Source organism: Dendrobates tinctorius, unplaced genomic scaffold, assembly GCF_039654945.1.
Source record: "Dendrobates tinctorius isolate UK_male_01 unplaced genomic scaffold, ASM3965494v1 ptg000158l, whole genome shotgun sequence".
In the NCBI taxonomy this organism is placed as follows: domain Eukaryota; kingdom Metazoa; phylum Chordata; class Amphibia; order Anura; family Dendrobatidae; genus Dendrobates; species Dendrobates tinctorius.
In genome coordinates this window covers 11,768,723-11,787,217 of record NW_027361825.1, presented here as the reverse complement: position 1 = coordinate 11,787,217, position 18,495 = coordinate 11,768,723, and the positions used below count along the sequence as shown (strand labels likewise).

General features: G+C 46.4%; 1 protein-coding gene across 1 annotated transcript; it reads right to left on the bottom strand.

Annotated features, from left to right (window-relative positions):
- LOC141051668 (uncharacterized) lies at positions 1–3,408 on the bottom strand. The gene is made up of 3 exons (XM_073548670.1): positions 3,185–3,408; positions 1,713–1,872; positions 1–1,602 (listed from the first exon to the last, which is right to left on the bottom strand). Exons 1-3 carry the CDS (start codon positions 3,228–3,230, stop codon positions 183–185), a joined length of 1,626 nt encoding a protein of 541 aa, XP_073404771.1. The 5' UTR covers positions 3,231–3,408; the 3' UTR covers positions 1–182.
- Positions 3,409–18,495: the final 15,087 nt, after the last annotated feature.

Here is an 18,495-nt window from a genome sequence, read left to right as displayed (position 1 = left end):
GGCCTTGGAATGACTATACTAGTCCATGTTATTTCACATATGACTATACTAGCCCTTGGGTTGGTTTTTAACATGTATTTACCCATCAGTGTGTGTGAGCGGCGCAAACAACATTAATGAAACTTATTAATGGTGAACCACAAATGTAAATTTATTTTTTATCACAAAAAAAAAACTAAAAATTATTTTTTACGGCGTTTGGGGGCAGATGGTTTCAATTTGGGGGTGTGCAGGGAATATGCAACACTTGCAGTTGAAGACGGTGTTTGAGGGGAAGGGGCAACAAAACTTGTGGGGGAAGGTAGTCCAGTTAAGGGAATTAAACTTGGAACACTTGTAGGAGAGGAAATCTGTTCAGGTACATTAGTTGTAATGGCATGTCGCCGTAGGCTTGTGTGCCTGGACCGACTTTGGCCCAATGCCCGCCTTGATTGATTTCGCCTTGAAGTAGGGGCAAATATGGAATGTAGGTCCCCCGTCTGCTGGTATGGCAGCTGCTGCTGAGGTGGCGGCTGCTGCTGCAGAGGTGGCGGCTGCTGCTGAGGTGGCGGCTGCTGCTGAGGTGGCGGCTGCTGCTGAGGTGGTTGCTGCTGCTGCTGAGGTGGCGGCTGCTGCTGAGGTGGCGGCTGCTGCTGAGGTGGCTGCTGCTGCTGAGGTGGCGGCTGCTGCTGAGGTGGCTGCTGCTGCTGAGGTGGCTGCTGCTGCTGAGGTGGCTGCTGCTGCTCTTCGTTGTCAGTGCTCGTCCTTGCAGGAGGACTGGTGGCGGCAGTGATGGCCCAGGTTTGCAGAGTGGTGGTGGCAGGGCTACTACATGTTGTTGTAGCGGCAGGGCTGTTCCATGTTTGCCTAGTGGTGGCTGAGCTCCACGCATGCATGGGATTGGCGGTGGTGCTCCAGACAGGAGCAGCGCTTGCCATGGTGGTGTCGGTGAAGTGACCAGCTGCACTCAGACTTGTGGTGGTGTAACGGTGGGTGTCCTGGCTTTGAATAGAGGTGTCCGTGCAGTGGTATGCAGCACAAGTCGGTAGTGAGGTGAAGCGAGTCAATGGTGGCACAGGTGGAAAGGACACCACTGACTGCTGACCGTACCGATTATGCTGCATAGCCTGCAAGAAAGCATTGTTGCAGGCCTGCAGCACATTCAGCTGTTGATCAGGACTAAGGTGTTCCGCCATGCCCTTTTCAATCTTACTAAAAAAATGGTGTGCTGGTCTGTTGAGGTCGGCCTCCAGACGGTCAAGGCGCTGTTCTACAGAATTGAAGCGGTGTTCAAAGTGGTTAAAACCACGTTCCATGAGTGCAAAACCGCTTTCAACTCTGTCGGACAGTGACTTGAGGCTGGAATTAAATGTCTCGCTCAAATGCATAAACTCGGGCAAGACATTCCTGTCCAAGGCCCTCTGCCGCTGGCGGGTAGTGCCCGCATAACCAGTGGCAGAGACCTGGGACAGGGGAACACCTGATGGCCCAGCTTCCTGGTCACCAGCTGTGTGTGTGGTTGACCTGCAAGGTGCTTCCTGGCTGTCGGATGGCTGGGACGGGTCAGAGGACGTCCGAGGAAGGACCGCTCCAGGGCCAGGTTGCAGGGTGCTGCTCCAGGTGCTGTGGAAGAAAGGAAAATCATTACTACCATGCCTTTACAAGAAGCATCAGCTGTGGATTAGAAAAACACAGATTAATAAAAATAAAAACCCAAAATGTATAATACTTACGATCTTGTGGCAAGGACCGGTCTTAGGAACTGCAACGCGTGATAGTGACGGTATCTAGTTCTGGTCCTTGACGCAGATCCACTGCGAACCTGGCCCTCAGCACGAACATCACTGTTGAAGCGGTCCTTGATCGAACGCCAACGTGTTCGGACTTTGTCCACTGTTGATAAAAAAAAACAGTGCCGTCAAGGACAACAGTCACTGCGGCACAATGTAGCAATACAATACTCAAAGCAGTCACTGTAGACCCCGATGACACTGTTGGGTTTCCTGCTAGAATACGCCTAGCACGAAACCCAACAGTGCCGTCAAGGACAACAGTCACTGCGGCACAATGTAGCAATACAATACTCAAAGCAGTCACTGTAGACCCCGATGACACTGTTGGGTTTCCTGCTAGAATACGCCTAGCACGAAACCCAACAGTGCCGTCAAGGACAACAGTCACTGCGGCACAATACAGAGCAATACAATACTCAAAGCAGTCACTGTAGACCCCGATGAAACTGTTGGGTTTCCTGCTAGAATACGCCTAGCACGAAACCCAACAGTGCCGTCAAGGACAACAGTCACTGCGGCACAATACAGAGCAATACAATACTCAAAGCAGTCACTGTAGACCCCGATGAAACTGTTGGGTTTCCTGCTAGAATACGCCTAGCACGAAACCCAACAGTGCCGTCAAGGACAACAGTCACTGCGGCACAATACAGAGCAATACAATACTCAAAGCAGTCACTGTAGACCCCGATGAAACTGTTGGGTTTCCTGCTAGAATACGCCTAGCACGAAACCCAACAGTGCCGTCAAGGACAACAGTCACTGCGGCACAATACAGAGCAATACAATACTCAAAGCAGTCACTGTAGACCCCGATGAAACTGTTGGGTTTCCTGCTAGAATACGCCTAGCACGAAACCCAACAGTGCCGTCAAGGACAACAGTCACTGCGGCACAATGTAGCAATACAATACTCAAAGCAGTCACTGTAGACCCCGATGACACTATTGGGTTTCCTGCTAGAATACGCCTAGCACGAAACCCAACAGTGCCGTCAAGGACAACAGTCACTGCGGCACAATGTAGCAATACAATACTCAAAGCAGTCACTGTAGACCCCGATGACACTGTTGGGTTTCCTGCTAGAATACGCCTAGCACGAAACCCAACAGTGCCGTCAAGGACAACAGTCACTGCGGCACAATGTAGCAATACAATACTCAAAGCAGTCACTGTAGACCCCGATGACACTGTTGGGTTTCCTGCTAGAATACGCCTAGCACGAAACCCAACAGTGCCGTCAAGGACAACAGTCACTGCGGCACAATGTAGCAATACAATACTCAAAGCAGTCACTGTAGACCCCGATGACACTGTTGGGTTTCCTGCTAGAATACGCCTAGCACGAAACCCAACAGTGCCGTCAAGGACAACAGTCACTGCGGCACAATACAGAGCAGGGAAATACTCACTAAACGCCTTTTTGGAGGATGCTGTGGCGCTGTCCCAGCCATCCATCAACGCTGCGGCCACCTCATTCCATAGCCGCCGGGTCACCACATTGTCCTTGTACAGCCGGTCACGGCTGTCCCACAACGGCGAACGCTCCTGGACCAGGCTGATGAGCTGCTCATTATCCAGGTAGACGTCTTCATCCCGTTGTGGAACCTAGACAAAACACATTCATTAGAATAATCAAATTTAAATTGAATAAAAAGTTACAAAAAAAGAAACAAAAAAAAGAGTAAAAATAGAAGATAAAAAATAAAGAACATTACAAATCATTTGATACTTACATTCCGTATCACCACCGGGACTTGGCTTCGCTGCTCCTGCTCTTCGCCCTCACTAGTGCCGTCCACAGATGATGATGACGATGTCTTAAGAAAGTTGAAAAAACGTAAGAGATTTGGAGAAGCAGCAGATATACTTACCAGATGCACGAAAATAATCACCTCACGGTCTGCTTGCGCCAATTCCTGCCGCGATGGGGAATACTCGGATTCTGAAGACATACTGCATGTAAAAATAATAAAAATCATTAGTACATACATAATTTAAAAGGACAGGCATATAATGTAATATACTCACATTCTTCGCTGATATAATGGGTTCTTGGTTGACTGTCTGCTCTTCAATCTGTCAGTGTAGTAGTGGCAGAGTTTTGGCAGGCACCTCCTTTATATAGACTTTTTTTTTTTGACTTTAGAAGATTCTAACTAGGATAAAAAGTGGACACCACCCAAAAAACGCAGCGCTAAAAAATCGCATACCTGCGCATGCCAGTGCGCACGTATGCGCATCCATAGGCTATAATGGCCATTTTTAGCGCAAAACGTGCGCATACGTGCGCATGCGCTTTTTTCCAGGGCCAAAAAATGCAACATGCAGCGTCTGGAAAATACCAACGCACACCCCAAAAAAACGCAGCGCATGAAAATCGCATACATGCGCTTACAAGCGCGCATGTATGCGCACCCATGTTAAATATAGGGGAAAAATCGCATGCGCACGTATGCGTTTTTTTCCAGCGCTAAAAAACGCAAATGTGAAACCAGCCTAACTGATCCTCTGTGCGTGCTCGGGCTCTCTATATATGTGTATGGTGCAGATACTTTACAACTCTCCTAACCAATCACAACGCGACTTTTTACACGCTCCTATCGTCGCTAGGCAACTCTCCCGAAGTTTCCCGAGTGTTCCCAGCAGACCCAGCCAATCACTGGGCTGCTTACCTCATAGACGACGGAGAATATTCGCGAGCGTTCAAGCAAGTCCAACACTCGTCCAATCAGAGGCTGTAGCTGCTCCTGACGTCACATGTCTGAGAGACTTTTCCCGATAGTTCCAGGCAGAGCAGTTCAGTCAGAGAGCGGCTCAGCCAATAAGCGCGAGGAGTGAGTGAGTGAGGGCGGGCGGGCGAGCGAGCGAGCGGGCTGCGCGTGACAGTGGGGTAGTTTCTGGAAAATTCGCGGGAAGGAGATTCTCTGACAGGAATTAGGAGTGTAGTAGTAACCGTCGTATGTGAGGTGAGGACGGTGAGGTATGAGACGTGAGGGGACTAAAGTCATGACTGAAAATTTGCAGATTTAGAAAAGCGACATTTCGGTGATCCAATTGCACATCCACAGCAGTAATCTGTTTATAAGCCTTTTAGAGCTGACGCAGTAATGTGCATTAGGATCTATATCAAAATGTCCGCAGCTCAGAAGCAAATCTAACCCACTAAAGATTTTCCGTTTTTGATCCTTTTTGGTTTCCTCTCCATCCTCCAATGTCTGGATGAGAACTCGCTTTTCTTTTTTCTGTGTGGTAAATGACATTTTCATTGGTTCCGGTGTGTCATGACTACCAACATTTTGATCAATATTTTTATTTTTCAAGTTACAGTAACTGAAAAAATGCAATTCTGGCTTTTTTTTTTTTTTTTTCAAATCTTTGCAATGGTTCACACGGTAACCATTGCAAAGATTAAAAAAAAATTAATATATTGTGATAGCCCACATTTTTACTATTGTGGTGATACCAAATATATATATTTTTATATTGTTTCTTTTTGATTATGAAATATTGAGGGTGATTTTAATTTTTCTTTCAATTTTTTTATAAGATTTTGTACACATGGTTTCTTTTAACCCCTTAGTGACAGAGCCAATTTGCAGGTTAATGACCAGGCTAATTTTTACAATTCTGACCACTGGCACTTTATGAGGTTATAACCCTGGAACGTTTTAACGTATCCCGCTGAGACTGTTTTCTCGTGACATATTACACTGTACTTAATGTTAGTGGTAAAATTTCTTCGATATGTCTTGTGTTTATTTAGGGAAAAAATGGAAATATGGTGAAAATTTTGCAGTTTTCAAACTTTAATTTTTTATGCCCTTAAATTAGAGAGCTATGTAACAGAAATTACTTAATAAATATCATTTCCCACATGTCTACTTTACAATTTTTTTTTGTTTGTTTAGGAAGTTATAAGGGTTAAAAGTTGACCAGCAATTTTTCATTTTTACAACAAAATTTACAAAGCCATTTTTTAGGGACCACATCATATTTAAAGTCACTTTGAGGGGTGTACATGACAGAAAATACCCAAGAGTGACACCATTCTAAAAACCGGACCTCTCAAGGTGCTCAAAACCAAACTCAAGAAGTTTTTTAACCCTTTACATTCCACACAGTAACTGAAGCAATATGGAAGGAAAAAATTTAACTTTTTTTTTGCAAAAAATTTACTTCAGAACCAATTTTTTTTATTTTCACAAGTGTAAAAAGAGAAAATGAGCCACAAAATTTGTTGTGCAATTTCTCCTGAATACGCAAATACCCCATATGTGGGGATAAACCACTGTTTCGGTGCACGGTAGAGCTTGGAAGGGAAGGAGCGCCGTTTGAATTTTTAAACGCAGAATTGGCTGGAATTGAGATTGGACGCCATGTTGCATTTGGAGAGCCGCTGATGAGTCTAAACTGTGGAAACCCCCCACAAGTGACACCATTTTGGAAACTAGAGCCCTCTAAGGAACTTATCTAGATGTGTGGTGAGCAGTTTGAACCCCCAAGTGCTTCACAGAAGTTTATAACGTAGAGCCGTAAAACATCTTTTTAAAAAAAAAAAAAAAGATCTTTTACTCTTCGCCACGACAGCACCCACTTGGAGAGAGGGATCCGCTCATAGGAACAGGAAACCTACAGAGATAAAAGAGGGTGGTCCGCCTCTCCTCCTCAGTTGGTTTCCTCTTCCTATGGGAAACCGCAGGATTCTCCTACAGCTCATACCTGGGCTAAGGAACCGCCTGTGCAGTGTCTGCGGGAACGGCAGGGGTTTCGGTCCAGCAGCAGCAACGGGGGAGTGCTGTGATCCGGCTCCCTCCTCGACTGATGCCGCAGCAGCGTGGGCAGAAACGCCGGTTCTGGGTGAGGCCGACCGGGGTTCCCCTGCAGAGCTACACACCACCGGGATTTGGGGAGAAACCATCCCGTTCTGTGTGGGAGCGCGGAACTGGAGGAGATTGTGGTAGCCTCCGGCGTTCCTAAAGGCTTCAGCGTCCAGGAGGGGACGCACATGCAGCGCCGACAGGAAAGGGTAAGGAGGAACTTCTGGGTTACCTGAGGTTCCTCAGCACAGGACGCACGCGCGGCTCCAGGGGAAGTATCGTGAGACCTCGCGCGGGCATGTAGGAGCGCTCCCCGCCCCCTCCTAGAAAAGAAAAAAAAAAGAGCGATGTTAATTTAAACAGCGGGCCGGCGGCTGTATTCCAGGCCGGACGCATACTAATTAGCCGTGCCTAAGAAAAGCAGGCGCACCTGGAGGGGGAGGTATCGGCGTAATGAAGGGGCTTACAAAAAACCTCGGGAATATGGTTTATATGGGTATTGCGTGCAAGCATGTCTTCCCCAGGACAAGACACGCATCCCCAGGCAGGTGATACAAGGATCACTCGTGCCGAGGTTCCTCGGATAGAAGCCACACCAACAAGCCTCCTTCTCCGCCTCCTGATCCGGTACCTACAGCTTCTCTGGGTGAGTGGACAACTCTCTGCCTATCAAGCTGATAAATACCTTTCTCTTTCTCCCTCTCTCCTTCGCTACGTCTCCACCTCAGGCTAAGAAAAAAGAGAAATCAAAAAATAAAGAAAGTGCCCTTTGTACACGTCCCCTACCGGACTCTTACACAAAAAGGCTATGCAAAAAATGCATTAATGAAACAGCAAAACAAGCATCAACATCAGCCACCGACATAAGGGAAGAGTTACAGGCACTTACCCAGCCTAGCAGTATACCCATAAGTACTAAGACTAACAAACCAACTGCGGTTAGCTTAGACTCTGATGAGGACGAAGCAATAGTCTCTGATAGTTCCAATGCATCCACATCATCTTCCTCAGATATGGAGGGGTGTTTGTGTTTCCCCTTAGAGAACATGGACAACTTGGTTAAATCCATGATGAACACCATGGGGTGCACAGAGACAAGGGAGCCGCAAACAACACAATAAATTATGTTTGCAGGACTAACAGGAAGAGGAGAGCCTTTCCTGTTATACCAGCTATAAAAGCTCTGGTTAAGAAGGAATGGGAGAAACAGGACCAGAGAGGTTATCTCCCCTCAAAGTCCCGAAAGTGGACCCATCGGTCGCCTCCACCTCAAAACAATCAGCCTTACCAGTGGAGGACGCAGGGGTTCTAAAACCCACTTGACCGAAAAGCTGATGCCTCACTAAAAAGGGCATCGGAGGCAGCTACCGGCACGTTTAAACCGGCAATAGCTAGTACTTGCACAGCTCATTCTATGCTGGTCTGGATTGATCAACTAGACCAAAAAAATCTCCAGAGACAAACTACGAGCCACTATTCCATTGATCCGTGGCGCGGCTGCGTATATAGCGGATGCTTCTGCTGATTCATTACGCCTGGCAGACAGAACAGCAGGCTTACTTAATAACGCCAGGCGTAGCCTGTGGCTTAAAAGCTGGAGAGGTGACACCCAATCCAAGGCAAAGCTTTGTGCCATTCCTTGCGAGGGAGGGCGTTTAGGAGACGACCATTTAGCAGAGGAAGGCCAGCGGAAAATCAAAATCGCTGGGCCACATAGGAAGAAAAGGGCAAAAGTGCCATGTTTAAAGGATCCTCCTTCCGCAGAGACAGGAGCTAAGGAGCCAGTCCCTCCAGTAGGTGGAAGACTAAAATTTTTTCTTCAGGAATGAGAAAAAGTCACAGCCAGCCCTTGGGTTCTGGGCATTGTTAGAGAAGGGTTAAAAATAGAGTTCCACCACGTTCCCCGTAACTCAGTTATCATAACATCTCTCAGCTCGCCAATCCAACAGCGGGCCCTAGAAACTGAGATTCTGAGTCTGCTGGACAAAAAAGTATTGGTCCATGTGCCTAAAGGACAGGAAGGGAGAGGATTTTACTCCCCTCTTTTTCTGGTGCCTAAACCAGATGGCTCATTCAGGACTATAATCAACCTGAGGAAGCTAAATTCATTTATAATAAATCATAAATTTAAGATGGAATCTATTAGATCTACAATTAAGCTCCTCTTCCCCAATTGTATGATGGCAGGCTTGGATCTGAAAGATGCTTATTATCATCTTCCCATCCATTACAGATATCAGAAATACATCAGAGTGGCGGCCTCCCTCGATGGCACCATACAGCATCTCCAGTTCACAGCCATGCCATTCAGCCTTTCCATCGCACCACAAGTCTTTACAAAGGTGATGCTGGAAGTGCTGGCCTTCTTACGCCAGAAGGACACATTGGTAATACCCTGTCTGGATGACTCTTTAATAATAGGGAACTCGACTCGACAATGTAATAGACGAGTTGCTGACGCAATCTTGTCTCTACAGGCTCTAGGATGGATAATAAACTTCAAGAAGTCCAGAATCGAGCCACAATCCGTCCAGTCTCCAACTAGACTCCATAAACCAAAAATGCCTACTGCCACAGGTAAAGATTGCAACGATTAAAATGAAGGTCAGGTTAGCAATAGACAGACCGAGCATGTCCTTGAGAGATGCAATGTCTCTCCTGGGGTCCCTTACTTCCTGCATCCCGGCAGTTCAGTGGGCCCAGTTCCACACGAGGGAGCTACATCAAATTCTCTTAGAGGAAACCCATGACCGAGGGAATTTGACAAAGAAAATTACCTTATCCCAGACGGTCTTAACTTCCCTAGCGTGGTGGCTAGAGGATGATAATCTATTGGGAGGAGTACCATGGGTGATAACGCCTTCCCGTATAATTACTACCGACGCCAGCCCCGCAGGATGGGGGGCTCATATGGGAGGCGCCTTCTCCCAAGGCCTGTGGGATATAAGCGAGGATCAGGATTCTTCAAACTTAAAAGAACTAAATGCGGTTAGTCATGCATTATATCATTTTCTTCCGCAGTTACAAGGGGAACATGTGAGAATACTTTCAGACAACACCACAGTGGTCGCATAATATCTGAACAGGCAAGGCGGGACTCGATCAGTCGCCTTAATGTCTTCCGCAAGAAAGATCTTGTCCTTAGCCGAAAAACAATTTTTGTCTCTCTCGGCCCTCCACATAAGAGGAAGAGACAATTCGGAAGCAGACTTTCTAAGCCGCCATACACTAGGGCAAAGAAATTCACACGCATCATGTCACTATGGGGTCTTCCCCAAATAGATCTCTTCGCCACCAGGAAAAACAGGCAGGTGCAAAGGTTCGCCTCTTTGAACGTGACAGACCGTCCGTAAATTATGGATGCCCTCCAAGCCCCTTGGCAGTTCAAACTAGCATATGCATTTCCCCCAATCATACTACTACCGCAGGTCATCAGGAAGATCAGGGCAGAGAAGGCACGAATAATCTTAATAGCGCCATTCTGGCCCAGGAGGCAATGGTTTTCATGCCTGCAAGCAATGTCAGTGACAGACCCTTGGGTGCTTCCTTCAACCCCCAAGCTCCTCTCTCAGGGGCCATTCTTCCATCCTCAAGTGGACAATCTCCACTTTATGGCTTGGAACTTGAAAGGGAAATGTTGAGAGCAAGGGGATTCACGGAAGGGTTAGTCAATACTCTCCTGCAGAGTCGAAAATTGGCTACTACAAAAATTTACACCAGGGTATGGAGGAAGTTCCTAGAGTTTCACACAGCTCTCGACTCTAGAGAAATCCCGATAACACCGATCCTAGAGTTTCTACAAAAAGGGAAGATGTATATCTTTGTACCGTGTTAGCCAGTAGATAGAAAAAAATTCAGGATTGAGAGTCCTCAGTAGTTGATACCTTTTAATGGCTAACTGAAAAGATGGTAATACATTGCAAGCTTTCGAGACTACTCAGCTGAGTTCAGCTGAGTAGTCTCGAAAGCTTGCAATGTATTACCATCTTTTCAGTTAGCCATTAAAAGGTATCAACTACTGAGGACTCTCAATCCTGAATATTTTACAAAAAGGGAAAGATTTAGGACTATCTGTCAACACACTAAAAGTCCAAGTGTCTGCTCTAGGGGCCCTCTATAGTTATAACGTGGCAAGCAATAGATGGATAGCCAGATTCATCTCGTCCTGTGAGCGGAGCGAACCGGTACACATACCCAGAGTTCCTTCTTGGGATTTGAATTTGGTACTAGATGCCCTAACACATCCCCCTTTTGAACCGTTAGACTCAATTTCCCTTAAGCACTTATCTCTCAAGACAGTACTACTAGTTGCACTAACTTCAGCCAGAAGAGTTAGCAACATACAAGCACTCTCAATAGAACCCCCTTTCCTGCTAACATTCCAGGATCAGCTAATATTAAAGGGAAGGTGCCATCCAAAAATTTTTTTTTCAGCAATTGAAAAAATGTAAAGAATTAATGTTTACATTTTCTTAAAAAATATCATTTGTTTTTAATTTTGCAAAATATGAAAAATAATTTTAAAAAGTTTGGCATTTCCACTTGTTAACACTAGGGGAAGCAGCTACTGAAATCTGGCACAAAAACCTATGACATCTAGGAACACAGTGAGCCGCCATTTTGATGGGGCCTGCAAAGTTACTGACTGTCTTTGCATGTAAAGTCTGGATCAGAACAGGCCATCAATCAGCAGAAATGTTTCCTGGATTTCTGTGGAGCAGACAAGCAGACGGTCCATCCATGTGTATAAAACACAATCCCTGGCACCGAACAGGGCGCCCCCCATAGACCAGCACACTGCTCTCCTGAAATATTCTGTGCTGCTGTCACTCTGCTCCTTCCACCATATATCAGGCCCCTGTCGTCTCGCTTTCACACATCGCCAGGACAGGATCTGAGGAGAGGAATGGGGTCTTCGGTAACTGAGGATGGCAGGCAGGAAGGATTCTGGGAGCAGGGTGACCGCAGCACAGAGTATTTCAGGAGAGCAGTGCGCTGGTCTATGGGGGGCACAGAGGGAGATATATAGTGGAGGAGCAGGGTGACAGCAGGACAGAGTATTTCAGGAGAGCAGTGTGCGGGTCTATGGGAGGTCACAGAGGGAGATATATGGGGGAGGAGCAGGGTGACAGCACCACAGAGTTTCAGGAGAGCAGTGTGCTGGTCTATGGGGGGCACAGAGGGAGATATATAGTGGAGGAGCAGGGTGACAGCAGGACAGAGTATTTCAGGAGAGCAGTGTGCGGGTCTATGGGAGGTCAAAGAGGGAGATATATGGGGGAGGAGCAGGGTGACAGCACCACAGAGTATTTCAGGACAGCAGTGTGCTGGTCTATGGGCGGCACAGAGGGAGATATATGGGGGGGGAGCAGGGTGACAGCAGCACAGAGTATTTCAGGAGAGCAGTGTCCTGGTCTATGGGAGGCACAGAGGGAGATATATGGGGGAGAGGAGCAGGGTGACAGCAGCACAGAAATCCAGGAAACATTTCTGCTGATTGATGGCCTGTTCTGATCCAGACTTTACAGGCAAAGACCACATTCCCCTCCTCAGATCCTGTCCTGGCGATGTGTGAAAGCGAGGCGACAGGCGCAGTCCGGGGTGACGCTGGGAAGCAGCTGGGGGGAAATGTAGCCATACTGTAAAGATAAAAATGAGACTCCCTGACTGCACCTATTACCCCTGACCCGTGTGCAGGTGCTCAGCCAGAACCACCCTAGAACGCTTTTAGCAGATAATACTGCCATAGTGTTCTCACATAATACCGCCATATACTTCACACATAATGCCGCCATATAGTTCATACCACCATGTAGATCACACAAAACCAGCAGGGTGACAGCAGCACAGAGTATTTTAGGAGAGCAGTATCACACGGGATAGGATTAGATACACGGCTCAGCAGACAGTATCACACAGGATAGGATTAGATACACAGCTCTGCAGACAGTATCACATGGGATAGGATTAGATACACGGCTCAGCAGACAGTATCACACAAGAGAGGATTAGATACACAGCTCTGCAGTCAGTATCACACAAGAGAGGATTAGATACACAGCTCTGCAGTCAGTATCACACAGAATAGGATTAGATACACAGCTCTGCAGTCAGTATCACACAGAATAGGATTAGATACACGGCTCAGCAGACTATCACACAGGATAGGATTAGATACACGGCTCAGCAGTCAGCATCACACAGGAGAGGATTAGATACACGGCTCAGCAGTCAGCATCACACAGGAGAGGATTAGATACACGGCTCAGCAGTCAGCATCACACAGGAGATTAGATACACGGCTCAGCAGTCAGTATCACACAGGATAGGATTAGATACACGGCTCAGCAGTCAGTATCACACAGGATAGGATTAGATACACGGCTCAGCAGACAGTATCACACAGGATAGGATTAGATACACAGCTCTGCAGACAGTATCACATGGGATAGGATTAGATACACGGCTCAGCAGACAGTATCACACAAGAGAGGATTAGATACACAGCTCTGCAGTCAGTATCACACAAGAGAGGATTAGATACACAGCTCTGCAGTCAGTATCACACAGAATAGGATTAGATACACAGCTCTGCAGTCAGTATCACACATAATAGGATTAGATACACGGCTCAGCAGTCAGTATCACACAGAATAGGATTAGATACACGGCTCAGCAGACAGTATCACACAGGATAGGATTAGATACACGGCTCAGCAGACAGTATCACACAGGATAGGATTAGATACACGGCTCAGCAGTCAGCATCACACAGGAGAGGATTAGATACACGGCTCAGCAGTCAGCATCACACAGGAGAGGATTAGATACACGGCTCAGCAGTCAGCATCACACAGGATAGGATTAGATACACGGCTCAGCAGTCAGTATCACACAGGATAGGATTAGATACACGGCTCAGCAGTCAGTATCACACAGGATAGGATTAGATGCACGGCTCAGCAGACAGTATCACACAGGATAGGATTAGATGCACGGCTCAGCAGTCAGCATCACACAGGATAGGATTAGATGCACGGCTCAGCAGTCAGCATCACACAGGATAGGATTAGATGCACGGCTCAGCAGTCAGCATCACACAGGATAGGATTAGATGCACGGCTCAGCAGTCAGCATCACACAGGATAGGATTAGATACACGGCTCAGCAGTCAGTATCACACAGGATAGGATTAGATACACGGCTCAGCAGTCAGTATCACACAGGATAGGATTAGATACACGGCTCAGCAGGCAGCATCACACAGGAGAGGATTAGATACACGGCTCAGCAGACAGTATCACACAGGGCAGTATTACAGATATGCCCACACTGGTGAAACTTCCAGCCCCCCCCAATTATACACTAGACTATGGGCTGTATATGTCACTGTCCTACTCAGACAGCCATAAAAACTCTCATAAAAAGGAAGGTGTCAGATTACCGGAGATCACTGGGGCTGTGAGTGAGGAGGCGGAGACAGAGCAGGAGGACAGTGGAGCTGGAGCAGGAAGCACAGTGCAGAAAGTGGAGCTCAGCAGATAGCACTGGGCTACAGTAAAATCGTGCCCAGCCACACCTACAGCAGTGAATGGTGCAGCCCACAGGGGCGTGCCCAGTTCACTGCTAATGAGGCTGCAATGTGGGGTTGGGAACCGACCGCAGTCTCCTATGTCCAGGGACGGCAAATATTTGCAGACTGTATGAGTCCTCCACAGATCTGCAAATCAAGATGGCAGCGCCCAGTGGCTACATTAAAACATTATTACAAACAAACCATAAATCCTGGTTAGTACAACATTTGCTGAAACAACATGTTTTGTTACTTACTCTTTTTTTGCAAATTATATAAGATTGCGGCACCTTCCCTTTAAAATCAGACCCTCATAGCTACCAAAAGTAGCAGGGAAGTTTCATAGGTCGCAAGAGATCCACCTCCCTTCATTTTTTAGTAACCCTTCTACTCCAGAGGAAGAAAAATTCCATACACTAGACGTTAGAAGAGCAGTATTACAATACATCGAGATGTCTAGCAGCTGGAGGAAGAGTAGGGCTCTATTTCCTTCCAGGGCCAAAAGAAAGGATATGAGGTCACAAGGGGTACTGTTGTGAGTTCATTCTCTGGTTCACCAGTTGTGAGTTCTCCTTCCAGACTCCCTCTGGTGGTAACAGGAGGTAGTGAGGCTGATTTGATCGATGGAGATCTGCCACCTGAGAATGACGATTAGACCTCAGGATTCTCAGATTGGATTTAAGACAGCTGATGCCCTATTCAGTTGCTGGTGATTCCTTCTGACTCTGTTCCAGTCATCTAAAGCTAAGTTTTTCTGCTAATGTTCACACTTGATTTTGTTGGTCTATTCAGTTTTTTGTGTGGTCAGCCAGCCCCGGCTGGGGGCTGTGCTGAATTTCCACTCTTATTTATCAATATTTTGCCAATTGTTTTTTGTCCCTTACTAGTTTGGTCTCTTTTTGCGCTGTCTCAGAATATTTCAGAGTGCTGATATAGTGGGAGAAGTCTAGTGACTTCAGGGTTAATTTTGCTATCAGAAGTGTTGGACATTATTTTTGTAGGGTTTTTTTGCAGTTTGCAGACAGTGTCTTTCCTTTCCTTTCCTGTCTAGTTAGTTTGGGCCCTATCATTTGCTCAGCCTATTTTCCTGCCTGTGTTTGTGCCTTCATCTTGTTTCACCGTCAATACATGTGTGGGTGCTATCTATTCCTTTTGGGGTCTGCTCTGGGGCAGTTAATTTTCCCTTTTCTTGCTTTAGGCTTATTTAGTCCTCTGGCCGTGACGAGGCATCTAGGTTCATCATAGGCACGCTCCACGGCTGCTGCTAGTTGTGTGGTTAGGATCAGGGATCTGCGATCTGCATAGATACCAACCTCTCTGGTTTTCTGTGACTTAGCTTGTTTTGCTTTTTTCTCCTCGGTGACCCATTCATAACAGAATCACCTGCCATACCGCAGATTCTAGGGTACTCAAAAGCAGGAAAAAGTTGTTTAAAAAAAAAAAAAGTGTCAGAATTTTTTTTTTTTTTTAATATTTTTTCCTCTTTTTTCTCTGGGGCCGTAGGAGGATTTTTTTTTTCTTTTTCCTAATGGAGATTAAGCAATTGTCTGATCGTGTGGAGCAGCTGGCTGCTGAAGTGCAGGGATTTTCCACCTACCTCATTCAGTCACATGCTCCTGAACCTAAGATCCCTACTCCTGATGTGTTTTCTGGGGATCGGTCTAAATTTCTTTATTTTAAGAATAATTGTAAATTATTTCTGGCCTTGAAGCCTAATTCATCGGGGAGCTCTGTGCAGCAGGTTAAAATTGTCATCTCCTTGCTGCGTGGCGATCCCCAGGATTGGGATTTTTCTCTGACACCTGAAAATCCTATTCTGACTAATGTGGATGTATTTTTTCAAGCCTTGGGGTTGTATGATGAACCTAATGCTGTTGATCAAGCTGAGAGAACCCTGTTGGCATTAAACCAGGGTCAGGATTCTGCAGAGTTATACTGTCAAATATTCCGAAAGTGGGCGGTCCTTACTACATGGAATGATAGTGCATTGGCAGCTCTCTTTCAGAAGGGTTTATCAGAGACCGTAAAAGATGTTATGGTGGGCTTTCCTGTTCCCTCTGGTCTGGATGATTCTATGTCATTAGCCATTCAAGTTGATCTGCGTTTACGTGAACGTAAAACTACACGGGAGGCGCTGCCACCTTTTGAACAAAGGTCTGAACCTATGCAATGTGATGGGGTTTTGTCTAGGGCGCAATGTCAAAAGTTTAGAAGGCGGGGGCGTGGCCTAGCAGAGCATGGTGCTGGTCACATAATCTAGGAGCTCTGACAACTTCAGGCGGTGAAGCGGCTTACACATCTTACCGGCAGTTCCTTCAGCGGTGAATCTTTCTCCAGGCACTTAGTATCACCCTGGGATCAGATGAGGTGGTCAAAAACCGGGCTCCGGAGCTCCCCCAGAAAGGTATCTGACTTCTTTGCCAGAGGCTCCAGGCTGGAGAGGAGTTCTAAGATGGCTGCTGCCTCCCCTCATGCTGCAAAGTCTGCAGGATCAGCACGTTCTGCTACTTCCTCTGCCTCAAGCAGAGAAGGCTCCATGGAGACTACGGGCACTGTGGAAATGGCAAGCCCTGACAACCAGCCTATCACAAAGGAGGAGATGAAATCCCTCTTTGCAGCTTTCAGGAAATCTATGCAAAATGATATAAAGAGCATGTTGGCAAAGTTGAAGGGGGAAGTAGGAGCTATAGGGAACCGCACAGATCATTTAGAGAACAAAATGGAGGAGTTAACAGGGTTCCACAATGCACTGATAGATGAGCATGAGGAGCTTAAAGCTGAAGTCTGCAAGTTAACATCTAAAATGCTGGACTTGGAGGACAGATCCAGGAGAAACAATGTCAGAATAAGAGGAATACCAGAAGAAGTACATGATAAAGATTTGCTCCCCCTGTTACAGGACTTTATTTAAGCTGTTGTGCCTGAAGCAGAAGGGAGAGATATCTTAGTGGACCGGATTCACAGAATCCCTAAGCCTCGAGGACTTAACCCTTCGATTCCCAGAGATACTATTGCCCGCATTCACTTCTATAAAACAAAGGAGGCCTTCCTGCTTGGTTTAAAGAAGAAACCTTCCCTGCCAGACAGATTTGCTCGCCTTTCGGTATTCCCAGACCTCTCAGCTGGCACACTTGCGAGGAGGAGAGAATTCACCCCTTTTACAAAGATTCTACAGGATAAAGGCATTATATATCGTTGGGGTTTCCCTATCGAGCTCATTGTCAGTAAAAATGGTAACACTCGGGTTTGCTTCTCTACTGCGCAACTTGGGAAAGTGTTTGAGGACTGGGATATTCCACCCCCTCCGCCTTCTTCCTTGGATAAAGGTTCACCCCAAAACAGGAGAATTAACCTGAATGGTTTAAAGCTTGAAGTTCCCTTAGGCCTCTTTCACACTTCAGTTTTTTGCATCAGTCAAAATCCGCCAAAAGGACGGATGGCAGATCCGTTTTAGTACTGATGACAACGAATGCCACCTGTCCGTTTTTTTGACGGATCCGACAAATGAAGAATTTTAAAGGAATCGCAGCCTGGAAAAGGAGAGAGAGAGAGTTTTTTTTTTTTGTCCGGCACCCAGAAAGAATTTCGGGTTAAATGAGTGTCTGGAGGATCCGCCAGAGAAAAAAACGTTGCAAGCTCCGTTTTGAAATCTTTGAAGATGGTGACGGACAGCAACTTTTGGCGGATCCGCAAAAAAAACGGATGCAACGGATGGCAATCAGTCACAATCCGCCAATAATGGAAGTCAATGGGGGAAAAAAACGGATCCTCAAAAGAAAATTTGATGATCCGTTTTTTTCAAAATATGGCGGATTGTGACTGATTGTAAAAAACTGAAGTGTGAAAGAGGCCATAACTTTCGCCTTTTGAGGTTGTGGTCTCCATTTTTCTGGATTTTTTTTTGTTTCTGCAGAGGGTGCTGGCTACTAAATTTTGTGGCCGCATCCAGCCCACCTGCAGTTCCTGCCCCACGAGCGTCTTTTTTTCGCTCTTACTGCTTTGTTTGCTTGTCAGTCCTTGTGTAGCTCCGTCAGGTTATGTGAGGAGCAACTTGTTTCTCAGTTTTTCTTTAATTGTTATGTCATGTTATTTGTTGATAGGTCTTGCCTGTTTGTACCGTTTCTTTCTACAGGGTTAATACTCCAAAGGAAGCAGATTCTCGGCTATCACAGCCACTTCTGGCCTTACATACCATGGGTTTAAAGGTATTGTCTCTAAATGTAAAGGGATTAAAGTCTCCGCACAAAAGGTAATGGGTCTGGAGGGAGGCAGGGAAGGCGAGTAGTGATGTTTTGTGCATTCAAGAATCACATTTATTAGCCCAGGATAA

Bases quoted from the DNA above. Each gene is read 5' to 3' on its own strand.
- LOC141051668 (XM_073548670.1), bottom strand. From the start codon at position 3,230: ATGGATGGCTGGGACAGCGCCACAGCATCCTCCAAAAAGGCGTTTA. The intron at 1,873-3,184 runs GTGAGTATTTCC...TTTTATCAACAG, and splicing joins ATCCTCCAAAAAGGCGTTTA to TGGACAAAGTCCGAACACGT. The intron at 1,603-1,712 runs GTAAGTATTATA...TTTCTTCCACAG, and splicing joins CCGGTCCTTGCCACAAGATC to CACCTGGAGCAGCACCCTGC.